This window comes from Anthonomus grandis, chromosome 6 (assembly GCF_022605725.1).
Source record: "Anthonomus grandis grandis chromosome 6, icAntGran1.3, whole genome shotgun sequence".
Taxonomy (NCBI): domain Eukaryota; kingdom Metazoa; phylum Arthropoda; class Insecta; order Coleoptera; family Curculionidae; genus Anthonomus; species Anthonomus grandis.
In genome coordinates this window covers 3964633-3992128 of record NC_065551.1, presented here as the reverse complement: position 1 = coordinate 3992128, position 27496 = coordinate 3964633, and the positions used below count along the sequence as shown (strand labels likewise).

Below are 27496 nucleotides of genomic sequence, written 5' to 3'. Positions count from 1 at the left end.
TAATGCAACGTTGTCAGATGTTGAAAAAGATCCGTAACCAAATACATACATATAAATCAACTTTATTACAAATATTGTAAATAAAATACTGTTAGTGGTATAATATAATGTTTATTGTTATGCGCCACCCAACTCGCCCACGGAATTGTATCAGGCTCTTTTTGACTATATCTCAACTCTAAATTGTATACAAGACCGTAAGGTCCTAATCGTTGCTGATATTAACATTAATTTGCAGGTACCAGAACAGGGTGTTGATGAGAAATTAACGTTATTACATGATTTTTTGTATATTTTTGACTTGCATCAATATGACACAATCTCAAATACTCACAACAAAATCCTTGACCTGGTACTATCAAATTGTATATGTCAGGTTACTAGGGGTTTTCCACTAGTTCATGAAGACTCTTATCATCCTGCTATTTCTATTTTTGTAAGAGTTGATATCCAGAGTCAAAGGCAGTTTGAGGCGTGTGGGCTATAATTTTAGAAAAGTCAATTTTTTCGTTGTTATATCAGCTTATTTGTGAGATCCAATGGGATCTTGCGAGATCCAATGGATTCCTGCATGATATAGTTGACGTTAATGACGCTGTATCTAGCTTCTAAACTAAATTAAATACCGCTTTTGCGCAATCAGTCCCTCTGTTTAAAAGGCGTAATAGCAAATATGATTATCCTAGTTGGTATACCTCTCAAATTGTAAAAGACCTAAAGGAAAAATCTAGGCTACATAATAGATGGAAAAAAACAAAATACATTGTTGATTACAATGTCATTAAAGCATTAAGGTCCACCATTAAATCAAATATCGATTTAGCTTATAAAGATTATATAGTCAATACTGAGAAATAAATTAAAAAAGACCCGAAAAAATTTTGGAAATTTATACAGGAAAATGGAAGAACAGTTTAACTAAGGCTGATGACATAGTCAATGAATGCATTTTCCGACTTTTTTAGTAATGTTTTTAATCAATCTCTACCCTCCCCTAGTTTATTTAATGATGATGTCGTTTCTCAAAACATAACAGTTTCAAAACTGAATCATGCAGATGTGCTAAATGCTCTTAAAAAACTTAAAAATAAAGAAACTTCTGGTTTTGATGGTGTGCCATCCTATCTGTTACCTTTCCTAAAGATTGGAAATTTGCCAAAATTTGTCCCATCTTTAAATCGGGAGAAAAAATGTGGTGGAAAACTATCGTCCAATTTCCATACTATCAAACTTCTCTAAGGTCTTTGAAATTTGCTCATATGATACTTTCTTTCACCAAGTAAAAGATTTAATTTCACCAATCCAGCATGGTTTCTTTCAATCCAGATCTACAGTAACTAACCTAACATCATTTCTTTAGACTGCATATGAAGCTATAAATAATAAATGTCAACTAATTTACACGAACTTCGCCAAAGCCTTTGATAAAATGGACCATGGATTTCTCGCTCAGAAACTTATCAAGCTTGGTTTTCATTCTAATATTGTACAATTTTTTGCTTCCTATCTGGCGGATAGACACCAGTTTGTAGAGTATAATGGGTTTAGGTCATATGTTTATAAAGCATATAGTGGTGCTCCTCAGGGTAACAATCTTGCTCCTTTTTTGTTTCCCATTTTTATCAATGACATATCTATTAACATTTTAAGCAATAGTCTTCTGTTTGCTGACGACCTGAAGATATTTCATTGTAACTAATTGGGATGACTGTTTGCTTCTTCAAAATGATATTAATTCAATCTACAACTGGTGCAAGGTTAATAGATATATTCTCTTAATATTGAAAAGTATAAAAAACGTCCATTTCTTTGCTAAAAAATTAAATTAGCTTTGATTATACATTAAATGGTACAATTATCTCTAACTGTAATTTATTATGATCGTGATTTGGGTATCACTATTGACAAGAAGCTTAATTTTTGCAATCATATCGATAATATCATAAAGTCATCTTTAAAATATCTTGGTCTTATTCTTCTGGACTTCACTAGTATATCAAATAGAATCATCTTATTTAATTCACTAATAAAATCGCGATTACTTTATGCGGCTCCACTCTGGTATCCAAATTTTACTGTTCACATTGATAGACTTGAATTTGTTCAATGTGAATTTCTAAATCATATCGCTTTTAAAACTAATGGAATTTATCCGGAACAAGGATTCGATCACCACTTGTTACTCAGCAGATTAAATATGCTTTCCCTTCATCAGGAAACCATTTGTGCAGGTTTGCTTTTTCTGTTCAAATTGTGTAATGGTCGTATTAACTGCCCGGAATTGCTAACAGCTCTACACTTTGTTTTGCATTACATTAATACTAGAAAACAAAATATTTTGTACTTACAAACACATAGCACAAATTTAGCAAAGAAAGAGCCTTTATACAAAGCATGCTTTGGTCCATTTGAGTCTGGATGTCGATCTCTTTAATATGTCATCTCGTCATTTTAAAAAATGATTGTCAAATAATATTGTAAACCTATTTAGTTAATATGCCTCTTATATATATTTTTTTCTTCTTGAACATATTTTATAATTACTTATTAGTTATATATTTATATATGATTATTATTATTTTTAATGATATATGAATTGTTATTACTTATATTTTAATATATTGTCTTAGTGATTAGGATTAGATTCCTGTTAGACAATAAATATATTTGAATTGAATTGAATTTGAATAATTTGACTGCATAAATGACTCAGTAAATGCACCTAGGTGACACAAAAGTTGGGCAAAATATTAACAATACTTACTACTCTAATAATACTTTAACTTTACTGAAAATAACCTTCAACAGAATAGATTTAGCAAAACAAGTAGTATTTTTGTTAGATCTCCTGTTTAAGAAACTAAAGAATTCACAATACATGATCCACCCATTTTAAATTTTCATCAACCAAGTTGCCTAAATCTTTAATATTACTAACCTCATTAGTTATTCATTCTGATATTGGTAACTGCAAAGAATATTAACATGTTAGGGAAAATGTAGTTGCATTGCATGCATTCTTTAGTGTTAACTTCTTATATTATATACCCATTTATTATATTATATTTTTACACTGTAGCATTTTTACACGTTCGTTAGGTGTGAATTAAAACACTTAATGCAAAAAAAATTATCAACTGTTTTATGTTACATGTACATATTAAACATAATCACTTAAGACTACTAGAAATATTTAAGTATACTGTATTGACTTACTACTATTTATGTCGATTGTAGTCGCTCCCATATTTTGACTTGAACTTGCCTCCCAGCAGCGACGGCTCCTTATATACCAGCTGGACTATTCAGAAAGGTTCGCTAGCCTTCCACGTGTCTCCAGAGATATCTGCTTCAACACAATGATGATTTCGGAATGTGCAGAATAGGTGATATTCGCAGCGTTGATAATATCGTTACACTGCCAGTTCCCTAAGCTTATTTCATTCCGTAATAATTCCAAAGATGGTGGATGTCGGTACACTCGTAGAAATACCAATCCACGCTTTTCTCCAGAGAACGACGTTAAGGAGTACAACATCACACCAAAATTTGGACGCCTGTAAGCCTGAAGACTACCTCTAACATACTGCGAATCGTCCTTCAGTCTAAGATGTCGAGTCCGTATGCGAGTTCAGAACTTGCTAAGCATATCAGATCCTCGGCAAACAACTTCTCCCTTAGAGAACACAAAGCCTTCCGAATGTCTCTATAGGTTGGCTTCTGATGTGGCACCTCTTTGGTACCAGTTAGAAAATTGTTCTATCAGTCTCCTAATATGTTATCTTGTGTGCTTTTCTGACTCTGAGATCAAACCGGCGCCGCTCATGAACTCATCAAATGTCATCCAACTCTGGTTGGATTTGCTAGGTTTGCTGGTTGGATAAAGAGCCAGTTAGTTAAAGTGAATAACGAAGTATGAATTTGTAAAAAACATCGTTAATAGGTTCCAGACCTTTGTATAGCCCATCCCAGGATGTCTAAAGTTTTGATGACAGACCCATCCGTCTATAAAACGGGCCACACACGATACTACAGGTAGGACGACAAGTCATACGATAAGTTGTACTACGAAATTGAACAATAGGTTGATGCTATTTTCGGCCACATCTGGATACGATCTGTCGTACAACCAGTTTAAATACAAGTTGAACCTAGTTATTTTTGCTAGATCTTTTCATATCATACTGTACAATTCCACCGATTTTATCAAAGAGAAAAGCGGCCGCAGTGATTGTGGCTGCTTTGTTATCCGAAAAAAATTAAACCCTGCGAAAAAGAAGAAAATAGCCCGAAAATTGGTTGCAGGAAACACATCAGTATTCTCACATGAATTTATTGCGTGAAAGTGAACCAAACGATTTTAAAAATTACTTAAGAATGGATGAAGACTCATAACTTTCTGCTAGAAATAATTCGGCCGAAAATCACGAAGCAAGATACCAACATGAGGAACTCAATTAGCGCTGAAGAAAGACTGACTATTACCTTGAGATTTCAAGCAAGTGGAAATTCATATGAGGACCTGAAATTTCGAACAGCTATATCAGCTCAGGCTATCGGTCAAATAATTCCAGAAACTTGCCGGGCAATTTACGACGGATTGAACGAAAAATATTTAAAGGTACGAGAAAACACTTTTTATTTTTCTAGTTTTTTTTATAGTAGTATAGTTTATAATAATGAGTGACGCTAATTATTATTAGATGTCTTGAGGCTGGTATGATTTGTAGAAATACCTTATACCTAGTTGTATTAGCATATTCACTGCTATTTAATAGAAAATGTTCTTCTGAACCACTTTGCGATGATTGGGAACTACTGTATTGTGGTGCTGGCATGGGTAAAGTTTGCAATTGTATAGTGTTGATTGATTGTGACTGATGTTGACTGTTCCGTGGATTGATACTAGTTAACTGAAACAAATTATGTAAATCTGGAAGCTGACGCTCAGTGAAATTAACATTTTTACATTTGAAGACTTGCATTGAACAAAGGCATCTTCTGTGAGCTTTCCCATTCTTGTGTAGTACATAACATCTGATATTAGCTTTTCCGCTATTATTCTCTGTTGCTCATCAACACCTTTTAACTGATAACCTATTCTTTTTTCGGCAATTAAATATTTATCTTGAGTTGCTTCATTTAATTCGACTGTGTGTGTTCCTGATTCACTTCTGGGAGATAGATATTTGTGATTCATCTGTCTGCTTATCAATTTTAGTTTCGATGTTATCGTCCTGGAAGGGAGAAATAGGAAAACATGATTTAGAAATAAATAATTTTTTGTCACAATTTCAATTTGGATTTAAACAAAATAAAAGTACAGAAGATGCGGTAAATTGTATTACAGAACAGATAGGAAAGTGTTTCGACTGTGACGAGAGGTGCATGGCAATATTTCTGGACCTCAGCAAAGCATTCGACACTGTGACACATGATATTCAGTTAAAAAAACTGGAAAATATTGGGATTTGAGGGATCCCTTATAGCCTGTTTGAAAGTTACATTAACCAAAGAACACAAAGCACCAAAATAAATGGATGTGTCAGTTTGCCTAGGTTGGTAGAATATGGTGTGCCACAGGGAACTGTCCTTGGACAGGTATTGTTCTCTATATATGTTAATGATTTGTTGCAGTTGTTACCTAATGTCGGCATGGTGTGTTTTGCAGATGATATCGCAATAATGATTAAGGAAAAGTCTTGGAAGGATGTAAAGACTGTTGCGGAGTCTTCCATGAAAAAAATTAAAACTTGGCTTGGTTTAAATTATTTGACACTAAACTCAGAAAAGTCAATCTTTTTATGCTTTTCTGTAGATTCAAGAACATCTAGCACATTAAAAGAGATCACATTACACGAAAACGACTGTGGCATAATTGAATGTTCTTGCACCCAGCAAATAAAAAGGCAGACCAAGGTTAAATATTTAGGTGTTATGTTGAATGAAAATCTAAAGTGACACCATTACGTTGAGTATATTTCCACTCGAGTTCGGAAACTTATTTATAAATTTCGTCAACTAAGACAATTTATGCAAACAAAGACCCTTACGACCATTTATCAAGCTCTGGTTGAATCAATTATAAACTATTGCATAACAGCATGGGGCGAAACAAGTAAGACCATCCTGAAACCTCTTATGATTATCCAAAAATATGTTCTAAAGGTAATGTTTAACAAACCAAAATTGTATTCCTCGGATATTTTATTTCGAGAAGCTAGATTGTTGCAAGTAAATCAAATTTGCTTGAAAGCAGTGGTTAGGCTTCTGTATAAGAATTCACACTACTTGCATTTCATATCTCACAATCAGAATACTAGACAAGCTTTAAATAAGAATGTAACTATCCCAAAGACCACAAAAAGTAAATGTCAAAAAACTTTAACATATACCTCAGCAAAAATCTATAATCAACTTCCCGTAGAACTCAGAAATAAACTCTATAACAAAATTGAATGTAGAATCCACGAGTGGATATTAGATGATAACGTCACTTGGTTAGTATGATACACATAGTACTGTTTATTTTTCTTCCTGTTTTTTTCCCTTTCTTTCCCCTAATTTAATTTAATTCTATTTTATTTTTTGAATCACTTTTGTTTATATATTATTTTCTTAAAAATTGTTTTTATTTTAATTAATTAATTTGGATAGGAAATTTATTATTAGGAAATGCACACACAGATTTTTAAAATACCATTGTGCATTGGGTATTCTTAGCGGTTAAGCAGTTGTTATTTTGTAATGTTATAATGTATTATCTGCTGAATATATTATTATGAAAATGTAAATACGTTAATTATTCTGCTAGTTTTTGTACAATTTTATTAGTATTCTGTGGTTACAGTTGATTCGTAGGGTTTCTTTAGGGTTCTACTTACGTTTGGCTTATTATTTTCATCTATAGTGTTTAGTTTTTAGGTAGTTCATCTTGTTTGAGAGCCCCATTTTGGCCCCAATTTAGGTTATTTAGGTTATATTATTGTAAATCCCTGTAGTTCTAATTTTCTAGAATTTGTATACTTGCTTGCTTTGACTGTCAGTATTCTCCTACAATTATTGGTCTCTTTGGGCAAAAACAATGAAGATAATTCTAAATATTTCGAAACTGTTCCATCGGGTTTTAAAAAGGACGCGCTTCGTGACAAATCATTGAGTTTTAATTGTTTAGTCAGTTTTTACCTTGGAAACAATTAAACGACAGTCAAAGCGAGTTAGGTTAGTGTTTTTGACGTTGACAATAAAAGTGTGTTCCCGAATTTCGTTACAATTGGTGTCAGAAGTGGGATATTTGAAAGCTCATTTTAGTGGATGCCTTTAACAAAAAGTCAGGCCAAAATGGAGACCGAGAAATTGATGGAGCTGCTATTAAGGAAGTTTGAAGAGCAAAAAGTAGAACAAGAAGAACGAGACTGTAAACAGAAGGAAGAACAAGAAGAACGAGACCGTAAACAGAAGGAAGAACAAGAACAACGAGACCGTAAACAGAAGGAAGAACAAGAAGAACGAGACCGCAAACAAGAAGAGCGAGACAAGAAACAGGAAGATTTACTAAAGACAATTAAATCTGACCTAAAGAAGGAAAATGAAGACCTGATAAGGACCATGAAAGATGACCTAAAGAAAGAAAATGAAGACCTGATTCGAACCATGAAAGATGACTTACTTAATTTAAAAAATAATCTTAAAAAGGAGCAGGAGGAACGAGACAGAAAACAAGAGGAACGAGTTTTACAACTTAAAGAAGATCTGGAGAAGAATCAGAAACAATTAATGACTAACTTTGAAGCAACAGTAGAAGAAGAATTGGGGCAAGTACAAAAAAAGATCCAAGAACTAGAGATGAAAGTAAAACGGACTCCTCTTCATCCCGATCCTGGAATGCAAACAATGATGAAAGTAAAGCCACCAAATTTCGACGGCAAAGAAGCTTGGAGTACCTATTTGAATCAATTTGAGGCCGCTGCTAGGGGAAATCGCTGGGATAATGAAGAAAAGGCAATCAATCTTAAGCTAAGCCTTAGAGGAGAAGCTACAGAAATATTAAGAATGGTGCCATCTGAGGATCAGCTCAATTTCGACGTACTAGTGCGTACCTTAGAGATGAGATACGGTGAAGCCCATCTACAACAAGTGTACCAGGCTCAATTGAAATCTAGAAGACAACAACCCGAGGAAGGACTCCAACAGTTTGAGGCCGATGTTGCTCGATTAGTAAATCTGGTTTACCCTTCAGCCCCAACAGAGTTCCGAGAACAAATTTCTATAAATTGTTTTATTGACGGAGTTCGAGATCCAGATACTAACCACGCTCTAAGGATGGCTCATCATAAAAGTATATCAGAAGCTTTGGCCCATGGACTAGAGTATGAGGCAGCTTTTCAAGCAACTAGAAGGCAGACACGAATAAGACAAATCAGAACTTCGGAAAGTGATCTCGAAGACCGCCTAAAGAAGATTGAATCATTATTAGCGAGGAAACCTAAAAGACCATTGCAATGCTGGAATTGCAATGAGGAGGGGCACCTTAAACGTCAATGCCACAAGCCTTTAAGAGATCCAAGGAACTAGGAAAACTTCAACTTCAAGCTGGCTGGGTGCTACCAAGCCCCACGTATAGTGGATACAGGATCAAGTCATACTATCGTGAAGCCGAACATCGTAGCACACTGTAGGCTCTCAGCACCACCCAATTTAATTCTGGAGTCTGCAAATGGAAAAAGGATCCCGATTCTTGGATTGCATGAAGCTACAGTTACAATTGGCTTAACAACATTCCAACAGCCAGTACTAGTGGCAGAAATCATGGATGATGTCATATTAGGATTAGATGTTATGAATGCTCAGCAGTTTAAAATGGATGTATATAACCGGATATTGACGACGAGAAATGAAGAGATTTTTATGCACCACCTATATGAAGATAAAGTAAATACCAGAGTCGTTAAGTTATTCAAGGATGTTACTATACCAGGAAATTCAGAGGTGGTGGTTTATGCTACAACTGGAGGAAAAGAGGGAGAAACTGTTTTGATTGAGCCCATGGAAAACTGCAAACTATATGGTCAAGGAATTTTTCCAGCCAAGACGTTATCTACGCAGAAGAAATCTACTATTTTGTTCGAATGGTAAATTTAAAAGGATATGATCAACACCTGAAACAAGGAGAGAACATTGGCGTATGCTCTGAAGTAGTGGCAGTCATGAAAAATGCTGATAGAAGTCGTTATTCAAACAGACCTTTTCCTGTATGTTTACAAAACCTATTTGAAGAATCTTCTGCCAATTTAACCATGGACCAGTGTAGAAAATTGCGACGTCTTCTTGAAGAAAATCAAGATGTGTTTTCCTTGCACGATAATGACCTGGGAAGAACTGATTTGGTGCAGCATCGAATTAATACTGGAGACAATGCTCCGATTAAACAAGCACCTCGAAGAATTCCGATAGCTAAACAAGGAGAAGTTTCCTCAATGCTTCAAGAAATGAGGACACAAGGAGTGATAGAACCTTCTCAGAGTCCTTGGACATCTCCAGTTGTGCTAGTGAAGAAAAAGGATGGATCCACTAGATTTTGTGTAGACTATCGGCGACTAAATGACATTACCAAGAAAGACAGTTATCCCCTACCAAGAATTGACGACACTCTGAACACGCTATCAGGTTCACAATGGTTCTCAACACTCGATCTAAAGAGTGGATACTGGCAGGTAAAGATGAAACATGTCAACATTGTTTTAAAAAGGAATCAAAACAGCATCCAGAGATATTTACTTGTAATCGTATTGGCCTTCACAGTTCTAAAGAGTGGGATGTAGTTAGTTAAGATCAGTGTGATGACCCAGTATTTGGTCTTATTTACGAACTGAAATCTCGAGAAATTTCAAAACCAGAATGGAAAGACATTTCTGACAAATCTCCAGAACTTAAAGCTTATTGGTCTTAAGAGTCTGGGAGAGCGTAGATGGAAAAGGAAAGACATATCTGACAGTCCTTCCTCGAAAACGTATTCCGGAAGTCCTTGAAGCTGTTCATGGCGGTGTCGGCGGAGGACATTTTGGAGTTAGTAAGACCTTGGCAAAAGTGAGAGAACGGTTTTACTGGCTGAACAGTCATCAAGATGTTGAACGCTGGTGCCGACAGTATGAGCAGTGTTCGTCAAGCAAGGGCCCAAAAACCCGGACAAGAGGAAAGATGATGCAGTATCTTGTTGGTACACCTTTTGAGCGAATTGCCATAGACGTAGCAGGACCCTTTCCTACTAGTAGCTCCGGAAACCGATATGCTCTTGTTGCTATGGATTACTTTAGTAAGTGGCCCGAGGTTTATCCGATTCCAAACCAAGAAGCAACGACAGTAGCTGAAGTGCTGTTCCAGAACTGGATTTGTCGATTTGGTGTACCCAGAGAGATACATTCAGACCAAGGAAGGAACTTTGAGTCACAAATATTCCAACAAGTATGCCAGTTGCTGGGAATCAATAAGACCCGTACAACCCCACTACACCCTCAGTCTGGTGGAATGGTTGAAAGATTTAACCGCACATTTGAGACCTATTTAAGGATGGTAGTAAACTCTAAGCAAACCGACTGGGATACCTGTATACAACCATTCCTATTGGCATATCGTTCTTCTATTCACAAGTCAACTGGAAAAAGCCCGGCAAAAGTTGTCTACGGGGATGAACTTCGTTTACCTTTGGACATTATTACTGGAAGACCCCATAAGTCTGAAACCCTTGAGGAGTACGTCGACCATTTACAAGAGCGTTTACAAATTGTTCACGAACAAGCACGGGATAAACTTCATCTAGAAAGTAACAGAATGAAATCACGTTATGACATAAAGGCAAATTCTACCGGTTTTAATCCTGGGGATAAAGTCTGGTTATACAATCCACGGAGGACGAAGGGCCAAAAGCTCCAGAAGGATTGGGAAGGTCCATTCAATGTGGTCACCAGAATCAACGACGTGGTGTACCGTATCCAGCGACATCCAACAGCGAAGATGAAAATTGTAAACATCGTCCGGCTAGCGCCCTATCATGACTCAGGTGGTCCCATGTTTGATCGGGACGATCAAACTTGAGAGGGGAGCAGTATTATGAAAATGTAAATACGTTAATTATTCTGCTAGTTTTTGTACAATTCTATTAGTATTCTGTGGTTACAGTTGATTCGTAGAGTTTCTTTAGGGTTCTACTTACGTTTGGCTTATTATTTTCATCTATAGTGTTTAGTTTTTAGGTAGTTCATCTTGTTTGAGAGCCCCATTTTGGCCCCAATTTAGGTTATTTAGGTTATATTATTGTATATCCCTGTAGTTCTAATTTTCTAGAATTTGTATACTTGCTTGCTTTGACTGTCAGTATTCTCCTAAAATTATTGGTCTCTTTGGGCAAAAACAATGAAGATAATTCTAAATATTTCGAAACTGTTCCATTCAACTTATATATGAACTTCTTACTTCAAAAAATGCGCAACTAAAAATACTCCATATAAGTGTTCAAAATGTAAACCATTTACTATTTGTTAATGTCCTAAACATAATACAAATTCATTTTGAACGTTTCTTATGCATTCTGGAGAAATGTTTCGACACTTTTGCCTTATTCTAGTTTTCAACTCCTCAATATTTGCCGGCTTGGTCACATAAACTGTGGATTTTTAATACCCTCATGCGAAAAAATCCAGCGGACTCAAATCGGGCGATCTTAGTGGCCATTCAAAAGGTCCTCTCCTGCCACTCCATATGCCTGGACAAATAGTATCCAGATAGTTTCGAACAGGTCTTGCAAACTGGAGGGGCGCACCATCTTGCTGAAACCACATGTTTCTATTCGGCCTATCAACTTGTATTGGATCAGGGAATAGAACAGCTAGATTTGGAATTAGTTCTTCTTGTAAAAACTGTAAGTACCTTGCTCCATGTAAATTTTTTGAGAAGAAAATTGGGCCTGTAAAATTCCTGCCCAAATATTTACTTTTTATGGGTGTTGAGTGTGGCCTTGCCTCATCCAACATGGATTTTCTTATGCCCAATAACGGCAATTTTGACGATTTGCTTCTCCGTTCAGCATAAATGTCGACTGAACGAATGAACAATGTTTTCTGTAATAAGATTATTATTCTGCATTAATTCCATAAATTGTTCACAAAATTCAATTCTTCTATCGGCATCCTCCTCATTGAGTTGCTAGAGAAATTTTTCTGCTTCAAGAACCCTTACTACTGAAGACTAACTCACTTCTAATTCGCGCGCTACCTGCCTAGTGTGAATATTAGGGTTTTCTTTAAAGGCTAATAACACATTAATTTTGGTGTCTTTGGTGTCTGTCATTAAGCGCAGATCGACGAGAACTAGTTATTGTTCTTACGTGACCATTTTCCCGAAACCGTTTTTCAATCTTGCTTAAAGTACTTTGAGATATGGGTGGCAAATCAGGATACTTCTGTCTGAATAAATGCAAAACTTCATTTTGGCTTCTTGTTCTATCTCCGTACCCAACCATCATTAAGGGTAAGTTCCGTAACCTAACCTTGGTGAATCGTCGGTTAGAAGCGGTATTTTTACGGTTCCTGAAAATATCGGTTTGAAATGGAACGCTCTGGTTTCTGGTTTGTCGTTGGTCTTGTTTTCGCTTGTTGATATTAGGTTATAAATTCTATTTTTGTGTTATAGGTACCTATTATTATTTATATTACCCATAATGAATGCAAATGCTGTTAGTATATTTGAGCTCCTGCTCCTAAGCAGTAATGAAAGCTCTAGTAGTAGCGATGTTGAAGAAATGGGTCCTGTGCGTAAGTGTTTTTTTTTTAAATGGAGGCATGTACCTTTTTAAAAATATATATAAATACATACCTTCATTATATCAAGATCAAGTCCTGGATTTGAATTGCAGTCAAGTGTATTAAATGCAATGAATTGAATGAAACAATCAAATGATCAAATTTCATAAACAGGAAAAAACCACGAAAAAATCAAACCAAAACTTCATAACATAACCTAGAAACACAAGATTTCCGGATGTCGTAGATTAAACTCAGAATGTAAATACGTTTAAAGGCCTGGTTTCTCTGACCGGTCTCTCCGGTCCTCTGACCGGTTTCTCTGATCGGTCCGAAATATTTCGGCGATATGGAACGAAAAATTGGTCAGCGGTTCCTGCGAAACCCAGGATATGCGGAGTAAAGTTACTTACATAGATATTAGATAGTAGTGGTTTAGATATTACATAGTAGTGGTTTTTATAAAAGATCGAAACGAAATTTCGGGGAGGTGTGCGGACAGCAGTTCGTCGAAATCAAAAAGTTTTTGATTTGAACGATTTTAAACGGCTCAGTTCGCCGATTCGTTTGTTATTGTATAGACGACTGCGTGTTAATACAACAATATTTCTATAAAAAAATTACTTTTTAATACTGATATATTAATAGAAAAATGTCTGTGCTTAAAAAGTATCTCCTCTTCTGCGTTAGAGGATGAAATATTAATCCAAAAAGTAAAAGAAAATCCTCCGTTATATGCAAAAAAAATAAAAAGTTACAAGCCTCCTGATCAGGAGATACTACCAGATTGTACATTAAACAGCTACTTAGCACTTAAAACCCATGGAATAATACACAATAATACGTAAAATAATATACATGTCTTATAATAAAGGTATATTTTTATCATTTTTTAAATCTTTTTATAAAAAATAAATAAATAAGAAAAATATTATTTCCGAGATCTTCCTCAATTTGACATGTTCATACTACATGCTGAGATATAACTTTTCTGCTGGAGAAATAAGAGTCGGATTTTTATTTGTAGGTTGCGTACTAATTTCGTCCTTTATACGATGTAGTACAGTGTAAAACAGTTGCGGTGTTAAACAGAAAAATTCTTTAAACTTTGTGTAGTTATCCGAAAGATGCTTTAACACTACAACAATTATAACAATTTATACACTCCCTCTTTACTCCCATTCTCGAACATTTTTAAAACTATTCTTCTATTTTCATTGTCTACTGCTAACAACGGAGATACCTACATCATCATCATCCTGTTCTTCTTCTAAAATCATACCAATAAAAAATCCTTTTTTAGTTTTTAAATGGAAGATGTACTGCACGTAAAATTTTAAAAGATTGAAATATATCGCAACTAATTAATTCTGAACCTAGCTTCAGAAAAACCACGAAAAGACGAAACTTCTGAACGAAGTGAGTTCGGAAATCTGAAACGTTTTGTACACGAATATTCACCGAAATATTTCGAGCCGATCTGGTCAGAGAATCCAAGACATCCGTAGGAATAACGGAAAAAAATAATCGGTCGTTTCGGTTGACATTTGCAACCAATTTTTCAGGAACCGCGTTTCATAACCGAACCAAATTTCAAAAATTGTATAGTTATGGAACGGTAACCGGTACAACCCGGAGGAACCGGTTAAGTTACGGAACTTACCCTAAGATTTCAATCTTGTGCTTTTCACTTCAACAGCCCATTTCCTAAAAAATTAAAAGAAACTTAAATCTGATTATCCGACAGTAAAGGCACGTCTTGTAGCAATATCAAAATTTATAAAATGTCAAAATTATAAAAATGCCACAGTTTTCAGGACATTCATAAAAAACATTACGAAAAAAAAACTGTTTACTGAAACGCATATCTTTTGAATTTAAAACATTTTTAAAATAAAAAATCAAAACCTAAAAACAAGTGAATAAAGGTATGGCATGTGATACATCAAAATGTTTGAAATGCAGAATCCAAGAATACAATAACATATAGGGTATCCCAATTAAAATAAGAAATTTGGTATTAGCCCCGCCTACATGGCACTGTATAATGTATAAAAACTTTTTATTGTAGAAAATGCACAGCTTCCATTTATTTACTATCGAATTTCTTCCAAGTTACACACTCGCACTGTATATTACTCACTAATAAGCAAATTCAAGAAATCACAGCCGGTCAACTTGGCAACCAAGCGTCATATTAAACCTCACGGTATAAGCGCCTCTATTTTTTTTTCGGCCGCATACCCGCGCTAGTCCAAGAACGACTTTGGTACCGTCACCGTCGTCTCGGGTACTCTTTGCTTGCGCATTTGCATTTAATACGCTCGCGAGATTTTGTCAACAAACTTATGTGGTACTTACCATCTGTTATAGACCTTATATTTGACACCATTTGATGAGAATACGGATATACTAAGTACCGATAAAAAAACAAATGAGCGAAAGTACCAGTACAAGTTCGGTTCTAAAATCAGGTGGTACTACTTGGTCGAAATAACCATACCCAGCAGTTTCGTGGTTACGCGATAATGAACCATGCACTAACAGTGATTTGATGACTATGTTGGTGAGACTTCTTGTGCTATTTGTAGTGGTGGTTGGTACTGTTTTGGTGAGAAAATGTGAGGGTGCTTCTACTGCCAGGGAGGCTGTAAAGGAATCTAAATCAGGTAGGTTTGCTTGAATACCATAAGTTGCATTGATATGATTATATTCATGCTATTTAATTGCAAGATCACCTTAAATGTTTCTTAATTTACCAATTTTCTTTTAACTAAATTCAAAAAAATCAATATGAATAACAAGTGAATTATGTCTATAAAATGTCTGGTATATATACAATGTATCCAAAAAAAATGGAAAAATACCTTTTACAGGTAAGCAAATTACCTGGTTGAAAAACGCTCGGGCACGTCAACCCTCTTTTATTTTTTTGCATATTTTCAGATATCTGAAAAATATACAGGGTGCGTCAAAAAGACTGGCCAACTGTCAACTATTACACCCCATTTATTAATGCATTTTTGAATTCTATGATAAATTCTAAACACATTTCATGTATAACATCATCCTATATCAATCTTAAACTGTCTTCGAAATATCAACAATTGAAAATTAATTTTTTTAAAAACTTTAAAATCTATTATTATTATTATTTATTAAAAATTATTTATCTCTTGCTACTTTTTTTGTGTCACAAGGGGCAAAAGGGACACTTTGACTTTGGTTAATAGATTTGACGTTTCCGCAAAGTTCAATATTCTCCAAAATGGCATAATTAAATGAAAGAGAAAAAATAACATTAATAAGATTAAGGGGATATAGAGATCGTGTTAGAGCATACGAAGAGGTCGCTAATTTATTTAGTGATTTATTTCCAAATCGAAATCCAATTACTCTATCAACTGCTCAGAAAATAGTAGAGGTTCTACAAAACTGGTAGCATTAAAGAAAGGACTAGATCTGGTCGGCAAAAATCCTCAACACATGATGGACGAAGTTTGGAAGTTTTACAATATTTCCTTGAAAATCTCCACAGTTCGTTGCGAAAACCGCTCATAAAACTGACATGTCTAAATCATCGGTTGAAGTAATTTTCAAACAAAATAAATTCCGTCCTTATGAAATTCACTTGGTGCAAGAACTTGAGGAAGATGATTTTGACAGGAGGATCAAATTTTGAACACGGCAAAACTAGACTAAGACGAAAACTTATTAAATAACATTGTGTTTTCGGATGAAGCTACGTTTATGCTTCATGGCATTTTGAACTGCCAAAATTGCAGGTACTGGACCGATGAAAATCCACATTGGATGCGGGAAGTAGGTACGTACCCAGTATCCCCAAAAAATATTAAAATACATTTAATTAACAAGGACTTGACATTTTGAAAGTAAAAGTTTTTTTTTTTTAATTTAAGCTTTAGTTAAATCTAAAGTTATAGTTAAACGATAGCTTAAGCAACCTGTATTTCTCCAAGTTAAATCATTTAGATTTTACAGCCTGGCAAAGTATTTAAAAATGTTGATTTTCAATTGTTCATATTTCGAATACACTTTAAGATTGGTATAGGGTTTTATACATAAAATGTATTTAAAATTTCTCATAGAATCCAAAATTGCATTAATAATGCAATTTTTCCATTTTTCCTATTTAAAATAATAAAGTTGACAGCTGCCCAGTTTTCTTGATGCACCCTGTATATTTTTTGGAAATTTTAAAACCCGCAAAAAAATAAAAGAGAATTGATGTGTCCGAGCATTATTAACCAGGTAATTCATTTACCTGTAAAAGGTATTTTTCCAGACTTTGGAAACACTGTATGTATAACATAATACTTAAGGAATTTACCTGAGTACCTATAAAAATTTGGGTACTTTGGATAGGAAAGCTACTGTTGATAGCTTATAAGTTCTGCAAATAATTTTCAATAGCGGTTTCTGGATTTAGTTATTTCGTGAGGTCCGAAGCTTTGTTTCGTTGAAACATTTTAAATGTTAAAGGAAGATCTATTTCATCCCTCACTTTAATGAGCAATTTCACAACCATCTTAAAGTAGAAAATGTCCTATAATTTTAAAGAACTGATCTAAGAATGGTTTTTTGTATATAAAGATTTGTTTAGCCGCTAGCTGCATATTTGTAATGCAAATATACATGCCTGGATCTACCCATTAATAAAAAAAAAGTATTAGTGGGTGTATCAGAGAAAAAAAACTATTTAACAGCAAAAATTGCAAATTGTTGAATGCACTCCATCCCTAGGGAGCATTCGATCAGGTGGCGAAAAGCATTGGAACTTTATACATGGCCTAATAATATCTAAAGGAGTAAAAAAGGAAAAAGTTATGAAAAAATGCTTTATTTTAGAAAAAATAGCGAGAGTAAAATGCAATGCAGTGAAAAAATAAACAAATAATCCTAACAATACCTTCTTACTATAATAAGGTACAAGAAATACAGTAATTTAATCGTATTGCACTATAAAAAATAAAAATAACAGGTCTCTTCACTAGACAAATTAAAAGCCTACAAATACATTACCTACTTACCTAAACAAAATTGGGTTACAAGCAAGGTGCTAAAATTGTAACTTAAAATATGAAGCCGTTCTTGTTCTAGTTTTTGTTAGTTTTCAATTTGCTGATTATGTCTCCATTGTCCACTTTACTTATTTCTTCGATTTCTGGAAAATAAAAAGTAGGCCTTAGCTAAACAAAATTAAAGTTACCCTTAAGCAATTAATTTTATTTAGCGTTTTATAATCTTATGTAACGATTTTTGGATGAAAAAGTAATAGAGTGGTAAGTCACTCAGAGTGGTTCTAAAAAAAACTGACACCATTTAACTAGGTACTTAACAAACCCTTTTTTCTCAAAAATTTAATTTTTGTTGCCTCTCCATTTTGTGAGACGAATTTTCAACATTTGCCTCACAAAATGAATCGGTTTCATAAGATTCATTCCTTAATATCTTTAAACTCTGAACCGTCATGAAGAGATAACGCATCATGTTCGGTCGATAGTTTCCTATCTTTAACTTCTTTTTGTAAAGTTTGTTTTCTTTTATCCTCATGCTATTTTTAAACACATTTCTCTTAATACCTTTTTTATTTTCTTTTTCTCGTGCGATATTTTCTAATCTTTCTTTGTCAGGAGTTTCAGTGTAACTTTTGAAATTCCTGGCGTTCGCTTCCTTTTTCTTTCTTTTCTTATGGCTTTTGGAAAGGGTCTAATAGACTCTGGTGTGATTTTTGCTTCATTCTTCTACTTACTACAGGACGGTGTTGGCATAATACTTGTATCATCTAGAATATTAATCGTGTTCTTTACTTTTTCTGATTCAGTTACGAGATCTTCAGATTCGTTTTCTAACTTTTAATTTTTGGCATTTTCTCTTTTAAAACGTCACTCTGCTTCTCTATGAATGTTTTCATCTTCTGTTGCATTATTTTCGGGATTCAATTTATTCATTCCTTCAGCTATACTCTTTGGTTTGTCTGGATTTACTGGGGAAAAGTAAAAGTGTTGCAGTTCAATGAAAAATTCGTAGTAAGCTACCAGTGCATGGATGCATTTATAAAATACTAAGAACTTTAGGTGTGAAAAATGGTAGGAACGTGTTAGAGGTAGAGCACCTAATAAACTTATCCACATATCTCTCTATGTGATTATTTACAATAGAGAATTTACGGAAACTACTAGTCAAACTATACAAAGTTATTTAAAGGAACATGTATACTTTTTTTAAATGTAATCAAATTTTGTTCTTTATTCCATAATATTACAAAAAAAACACCAACGAGAAATTACATAATAATTCTACACACATAACAAAAGGTATTCCAAGTCCTTAACTAGATATTTCCGACAAAATTCAAGACTATAATAATGCCAAAACTATCAGTAGTATTGGGCAATAAAGCACAGTGGTAAAGTCGATAATAATTCATGAGTTACGACCAATATCTGTCATGAGAAAATTGCAGTTGATTGTCCGGTAAAGGAAACGCAATTGCAATCACCGGCGTAAGTTTATATCGGTTCGTAAACAACGAAATCTGGAGCAATGCACGCCTGCTTTTTCTTCTTTTCTTATGTATGGACCCATTGTCAAGTAGCTGCTTATAGCCATGTAGGTTGTTATTGCTTTAAATTCTCAGGTGTGTACGTGCTTATGACCATTGATTGCGGATTGTATTCATAAATAAATTTCAGAGGTTTTTATTCATAACACAAAAATATAAAGATACTTAAATTTAACATTTGGCAAGATGGCCAACGTCACACCAGGCAACTTCGGAATATTACCATAGGGTGTGTCTGATAAGTCGTGGTCCAATCCAAAGGCATTGAGACGAAAGGGCATCTCTTTTAAAGTTGACAAGTTACCATGCTGCATGAACTGATTATACTGTATTATATTGCAAGACATTTGAAATTCATATGAAATAATAATAATATTAACCCTTTATTTCCAACAGGCGACTTGCCCAATAACAGGAAACAGTTGCAAAAGAATGAAAAATATAGTTTAAAAAAAAACTCAAAACAAACCTAAAAGAATAAAAAGAAAAGAAAAAAAGTAAAGTCACAATTTCAAAAGTTATCCAAAAAATTAGAACAAATAACTATTAATATGATATAAAAACCCAATTATAAAAGTTTAACAAGATAATCAGATATTGAACTTAAATTAAATGAAATTAACTGCAATATACCTACTAACTATAACTTAAACACATGGGTCTTAAGCCCAAGAGTAATGATCCACCAAGATATCGAAAATCACATAAACCGGAGAGAAATTTACATCACACATGTGACAGATTAGATTAAATATAGCGCATAATGTATATAGTGGCCATTTCAACAGGATGCTAGTATAAGGCCTTGGCAGAAAGTATGTTAGGGGATGTCTAGCATTAAGCCTAGGCATCATGAAACGTACACCAGCAAGAAGTACAGGACTATCAATGTATCCATTCAGTAACCCATGCAGGAATTTTACAGAGAAGAATATTCTTTTGAGATGTAATGGATGTAGATTGAAGCGTTCCAATAGTTGCCGATGATCAAACCCTCTAACTGAATATATGCCATCCTGCCTGAAGGCCAAAAACTTAGCAAAACTACGCTGAACAGATTCAAGGAGACCAACATGATTCTGATAGAGCGGGTTCCATATAATGCAGCCAAACTCTAGTTTTGATCTCAAAAAGCAACAGAAAAGCCTTAAGTCTTAATGTAGTTTCCAAAGTAAAACTCTGAGAATTTCTAATTATGAACCCAAGCCTCTTAGGGCTGACTTGACTATGTTGTTGAAGTGTGGAACGAATGTAAATTCAGAGTCAAAGGTGATACCAAGATCAGTAATTTGCTCTAATCTACTCAAAATAGTATCATTAATAAAGTAATCAAAATTTAAGGGTGTTTTTGATCTAGAGTAAATGACCACACTACATTTAGCCACATTCCTAACCTGTTAACAGCGCACCATACCTCCAATGTATTTTGCAGTTCTAAAGAAAAACACAATCCTCCAAACCATATACATTTAAATATAGCTTTAAATCATCGGCAAAAGCCAGCCTATGACAAGTAAGTGACTCAATCAAGTCATTTATAAAAAAACTAAACAGGAGCGGACCCAGGTTCGAGCCCTGTGGCACACTCGACGTTACGTTAAAAAGTTTCGATTTAAAGCCCTCATATTCGACATATTGAGATCTACCAATCAAGTAGGAAAAGAAATAAATTAAATAATCTCCCTGAAAAACCATACCAAGTTAATTTCTGCAGCAAAATATAGTGATCTATCCGGTCAAAGGCTTTTTGGAAGTCGGTATAAATAACATCGACTTGAGTATTAACATCAAGTGATTCACAGATGTGGCTAGACAGACAGGATAAGTTAGTAACACAAGATCGCCCGCTAAAAAATCCATGCTGGTCTACAGAGATGAGTTGTTTTGCGTGACTAAATAGTGAAATCTCGATATCGAACGCAAATCAAGAATCTGTGGTACCAGCTGTCAAAACAGAATCCTTCTGCCTCGTTCATTTTTTTTTAACTATTTTCTTGAGAATCATAACATATCCCCATTGATTTCACTTTAGGATGTTTTGTGCGAGAGTCGCATTTTTAGCCGAGGACATCAGATTTTTTTTAGATTATTATAAGTTTCTGTCCGGAGGCGTAAAATGGCTCGAAAATGTAAGACACCTACTTCAGTAATTTCTTCTGTTTGAACTGAAGATCCGTTGTCTCTATGTCCTCGAAGAGCTTTTTTCATGCAATTGTTCTATAAGTTTTTTGGTAACTTTTCAGTGCTATCAATGAACTCTTGATAGTTGCAAAATGATTTGGTGATAAATTGACTCAACTTTGTACCAACTGCTAGTAAAAGTTACACAATATCTGCAATATACGCCATTTTCTTCTGCGGAATAACCCAAGAATTTATAGGTTGCTTAAAACATTGAAAGGCTAGAATTAGCATTGCCGTGGAACTATGGGTAGTTTGTTTGCTGGCAACATCTCTGATGCAATAATGCTAAATGCTTATGTAGAAATGGAAAAAAAACACTTTATAATATGGTCAAAATTTGTCACTTATTTTGACAGGCGCAAAACAATACTATTCCTCTCTAATTAAATATGAATCTTATTTTTTTATAAAAATACTCTATAAAAAAGTCAAGTTAAATGAATGTAGATAACGTATATTAGAGAAAAGGCAACAACATCGCAACGTCGCTCGATTGCATTGTTAATTCCACCGACACAAGTAATCTTTACCAGTGACGTCGTCAAAAAATAGTTATCTGATAAATATGAATTATTAATAGATTATGCTTTAAATTACAAACAATATTACCATGTATAAACTCTTTATGTGTTTTTTAACGTACCTCATTATAGTAATGGTACTTATCTAAGAAAGCGCATTTTTATGGAAATTAAATTATTTATATTTATTATAGATTTTATTATTCTACCTTTATGACGACGGTTGTCCCTTGATATGATGTTAGCAACATCCGTATTTACTTGTGAAAAGATCGGCTTAAATCGCCTTTTTCCCATGGTGTGGCACAAGTTTTTACTATCGTAACAATTCACAAAAACACTGAAATGACTCTGAACTTTTTTTTTTAAATAAAAAACTAAAGAAAAACACAGAACTTTCCGAATGTAAACACAAAGCCATTTGTCGAGATGACATTTCACAAGATGACATCAGTTTTTGCCCGCGGTGTTGCAAATTAAAATTTTTTAGAAGCGGTTTTAGGAATAAGAATATTAATAATCTTTTTTTTGCTTTGAAGACTTAAAAGTAGTACTCATAATCCCGTTCGAAGCCCTATAATTGTTCTCAGTTGGTCGCTCCTGAACGTTAGACCTTTTGTTTATTGAAAATTTCATAAGCACGTTGTCTCTGTTCAAAGTCACATTTCTGTATAGTGAATTTGGTGTTGTCTTTTAACCCAGGTTCGTATTTTTCTGCGAGTTGTATTCTTTGGTACCCCAGATCCTCTTCTAGTTCATCCATTTTCTCATTTCCTGATACAACACTGTGTCCCGGTAGCCACACAAGTTTTACGTTGTTAGAGTTTCTCAGCTTCTTTAATTACAGTAGACAATTCTAGCTTCCATGTAATCCTGGGATTCGCAAGTGCTTTCAGGACTGACTGGCTGATAATATTAGAATCTTAATGTTATTGTAGGCTTTCATATCATTTCAAATGCCACATTCAAGTGTTGCAAATATTTCTCTCTAAACGACTGATGTAAGATTCCCTAATAGATTGATCATGCATCTCTTGGCTTGGTTTTTCTTAAAAAATTCCAGCTCCCACGTATTCGTCGCTCTTTGATCTATCTATTTGTGTTACATAATCAGATCCCTACGAATCTTACGGTCGCTGTTGCTCCATTTTCCTTTGCTTGAATACCCAACTTCAAAGGTTGAATCACAGTTTCTGACATCATTTTTAAGGTTTTATTCTAAGGGATTGTCTCAATTCTTTGATGTCGAAAAATCGAGTTAACTGTTATTATACCCAGATCATCTGTAGACCTCTGGCTTCGCCTTAAACAATCGAATGAAGTAGCGGCAAATGCAGTAAGATCTCTATGGATGCTGTGCGCGTAGTTTTAATAGCCCCTGATATAGTCTTTGTATTTCCTTCTCTCTTGCTAATCTAATGTGCAGTGCCCCAGTCCATGCACTCGTGGTTTCCGAACGCTTGATTGTTTTATCCAAATATTGGTTTAACAGAGGAATTTACCTACTATACAATATTGAGGTCCTGAGCCTGATTTCCGTCTTTTGGTACAAATGGCAGTGTTGTAGATTTTAAAGGACTTATGTTTAAACCTTTCTTCTTTGTCTATGTTCTCGGGAGAGGGGAGAATATCCCTCCCTAGAGGCATCCACGTATTATCTGAGCTTTCTTAAGCAATTCGCTGTTTACTAATCTACTTTTGCTTGGAGTCAATCCACCTGCATATCGCTGCATCAACTCCAAGTTCCCTTGTGGCTCTTGTTAAAGATTCAAATGATGTGTTGTCAAACGTGATGTCCAGAAAGACGGCCAGCATCACTTCTTTGTTCTCGAATGAAACCGTAACGCCTTCCTTTATTAGAGTATCTTTGTTGTTGGAAAGATACCATCAGGACGGACAGATTTGTAAGGTTTAAATCATTTGATCGTCTCAATGTCACTATATTTTTGGCACCTACCTAATTTTTCCAATCACCTTTCTTAGTGCCGAATTTAGAAAAAATGCCGCCTTTGCGCCCTACAAAATACATCCCTAAAATTTCAAACTTGTGTGTGTTAGTAATGTTGAAAAATCGTTGACTTCACAATAAAAAGGGGTATTAAAAACATTTTACGTAATTATATTTATTTATTTAAGAGTCGTAGGAAAATAATTACATCATCTAAATTAGGTTCCAACTTTTGTTAAGTATTAAGTACAGAACGCGTGGAAATGAATAATTTCGTACTCGAATAAAGACTGAACGTCTGAAGTATAAGTTTTCCTCAAATGTTTCAATGTTCTGCAAATTTCACTTAAATCGATGTTGCCAAATTCAGTATTCAGTGAAAATATGTCGTAGATCTTTTCATATGCTAGGCACCCTTTTCTTAATTCAGAATCGGCGTTGTCTAGGATGGCGTTTAAAGTATTTACCCAAAAATTACCACTACCTGACAACTAAACTTCCCATCTCGTCTGTAACTTTCTTTTTCTTCTTCTGGAAACAGTCGTCTTGACTCCCTGGGATGTTCAATGCTTTTTTCATAAACTTTCAACTCTATTCGTGTATTAGCTACCTTTAATCAGTTCACGATAGTCTTTATCACATCAGCTATGGTGATATCAATCATATCTTGAAAAATGTAAACTCATGTATAAAATTATAAACAAAAAATTAAAAAGTAATAGAACTGTTACATTGTCAAAAAACGTTCATAGACACAATACAGAGGTCAATTAAATTTATATGTCATGTATAATAGAACGATAATTGGATTGAATAGCCCAATGTACTCTGCATTCAAAGCATTTAATAGACTACCTAATAATTTGAGAAATATTCAAAATTTTAAAACTTTTGTAATAAAACTAAAAGAATACTTTTCTATTTAATGGGATTAATTGTGTGGCTACTTTTTCTAAAATTTATTTATAGTAATCTACTCACAATTCATTTGTGTATATCTTACTACGATTTTTGTGTACACTCTTTTTAATTGTTATTCTTATTTTTCGAGGCCAGCTCTATAAGCACTGTTTGGAGATTTAGTGTAAAAAATTGTATGTAATATTTTGGAGTAATATAAAAGTGTTTTTAAAAAAAAATCTGCAATATTTGTTTTATAGCATGGAATCTTGAAAGTAAGAAATGCCAAAGGATCTGCATGAATGATGTTCCGAGTCGATCTAGTTGAATTCGAAGTCGCAGTTGCATATTCCTCAAATAAGATCAAAGGTTCAATGAGTTTATGAGGTTCAATGATGAATTCTGCCATAGAGTTTATAAAGTATTTTTACTGCATCCTGACGAGCTGCCCATCTTCTTGTCGGCAAAGATTTTAAGAGGAGTTTTTTTAAGCTTGAGCTTGTAGAGTTGCCAAGCAATTCGTAAGTGCGGCAAAAAATTGTACAACACTTATTAAAAAAGGAAACTGCTTTGGTACAACTTTCAACAAATTTCGAATTCTCTCTTGGGACAATCGTTCAAACGTTCTTCTAGAAATTATACTTTTACATTGCATTGACTGTAAAAAAACAAATATGAATTTGAAGAAGTAGTCCATACTTGCAGTGGAGTTAATATGTCAATAGGTAACTAAAATTGCTTCGGTCATCCTCCCCTAAATTTATTTAAAAATTACTCATCCTACATGTTTCAGACATATAACATGTCCATCATCAGGAACCAAGAAAACTTATATGTTAAAGATTAAGTGTTAAAACACAAAAGGTATTAAAAATAACTTACACAAGTTGAGGGTTTTCGTCAATACATATAAAAAGCTATAGTGCCTCTGGCAATGTCAAAAGATTAAAACCACTAACAATGAATAAAAATGGCATCTACAATAATGATAAAAAAGGCTTAATTAATTAACGAATAAACAATTGGACGTTGAAGACAAAAAAACCACGTCATTGCTAGGTATTTGACGTGTTAAGATGTTTCCAGTAAAGTAAAATAATACGGTCAGACCGTATTTTTCTCTAAGTGTGGAATCATTGTCTTCTTTACGAATTGCGTTTATGGTGCATCCTTGTTTTTAGCGAGATTTTTTTAAGGTTTAGTACTCTCTGGCATGCTTTCTAGTACCTCGCAGTAGCAATCTTTTCGCTTTTCTTATCTGGGTACTATGATCTGTGTACAGTGTTCTATATACAGGGTGTCCGGAAAAAGAAGGCCAATCAGCCGGCCACATATAAGGTGAACCAAAATAATGCGACTTTCGTTATGTAATTTTTTAATTGGGCGCTTTCAATTTTTATTTCGGTGTTTTATGAGATATTAAACTAAAATTTGGTGTGAGGGTGTTTTTAAAAACGAGAAATTGACATCCATTCACGGATTCACTATACCTTGCAAAGGGCGCCACTTGCGGTATATTGCATGTGTTAAAAATACCTAAGCTTTTTTGTACCCCTGTATAATAAAGTTCTAGTAAAAAATTCTAATTATCCAATCTTTTCTTCTAAAAAAAGTATTCTTAGTAAATGTCGGCCTGAGAATCCGTTTATTAGATATCTTAATTTTAAAATTTAGATACATTTTAACAAGTTAACAAAATAAGCGTAAATTATTTTTTCTAAATTAATGCTAAATTACTTATTATAATAAAAAACATAGAATAATGACCCTAAATTATTTGTGCTACGTGACCTCCATTCATTTGCATGCACATACGAGCCCTCTTTATTAAACAAGATCTAAGGCTTCTTTGAAAAATATTTAATTTTAACCTGAAATGCTTTCAAGCTGCAATGATTCTTTCCCTTAAATAATCCTCATTTAAAATCGCAACCCTATACACAAAGTCGTTCATACATCTTCAGATTAAAAAATCGGATAGTATTTCTTGTAGAAACAACAGAAATGAATCAGTAGTGAAATTACCTAGCTTATCACAGGTCCCAAAAGAAAGTTATCCACAATACCTGCCCACACAAGTAAAATTTACTTGATGATGTATCTCAACTATGGGCCTAGAATTCTCTTTAACCCATATGTGTGCGTTAAGGATATTTGTGATGCTGTTTCTCGTGAACGTGGCTTCGTCAGTAAACAAAATCGCCCTTATAAAATCCACATTTCTATTATTCATTTCACATAACCATCTACAAAAAGCAAGTCTTGCCTCAGGATCGTCGGGTAAAAGGCCCTGTACTTTTTGAAGATGAAATGGGTAAAGTTGTTGACTCCGTAAAATATTATGTGTCTCGGTTTCCCCAACTGTTGAGCCAAAACTTGTAGTAAAAAGTTACTGGTGCCCGAGGTTAGCCAATTTTTTTAGAAAGAAGAATCTAGATTTTAAAATTAAGATATCTAATAAACGGATTTTCAGGCCGACATTTACTAAGAATACTTTTTTTACAAGAAAAGATTGGATAATTAGAATTTTTTATTACAACTTTATTATATAGAGATACAAAAA

The 27496-nt window shown here is 34.2% G+C and overlaps 2 protein-coding genes across 2 annotated transcripts in view; both read left to right on the top strand.

Moving 5' to 3' along the window:
* Window positions 1-27496, top strand: part of LOC126737850 (zinc finger CCHC domain-containing protein 10-like) — a 621641-nt gene that overhangs the window by 446422 nt on the left and 147723 nt on the right. The window lies entirely within an intron of this gene.
* Window positions 15047-27496, top strand: part of LOC126737853 (uncharacterized) — a 123353-nt gene continuing 110903 nt past the window's right edge. Inside the window, exon 1 of the mRNA XM_050442924.1 lies at window positions 15047-15463. Coding sequence (XP_050298881.1) covers window positions 15349-15463 — 115 coding nt within the window. The 5' untranslated portion in view covers window positions 15047-15348. The remainder of the gene's footprint in view (window positions 15464-27496) is intronic.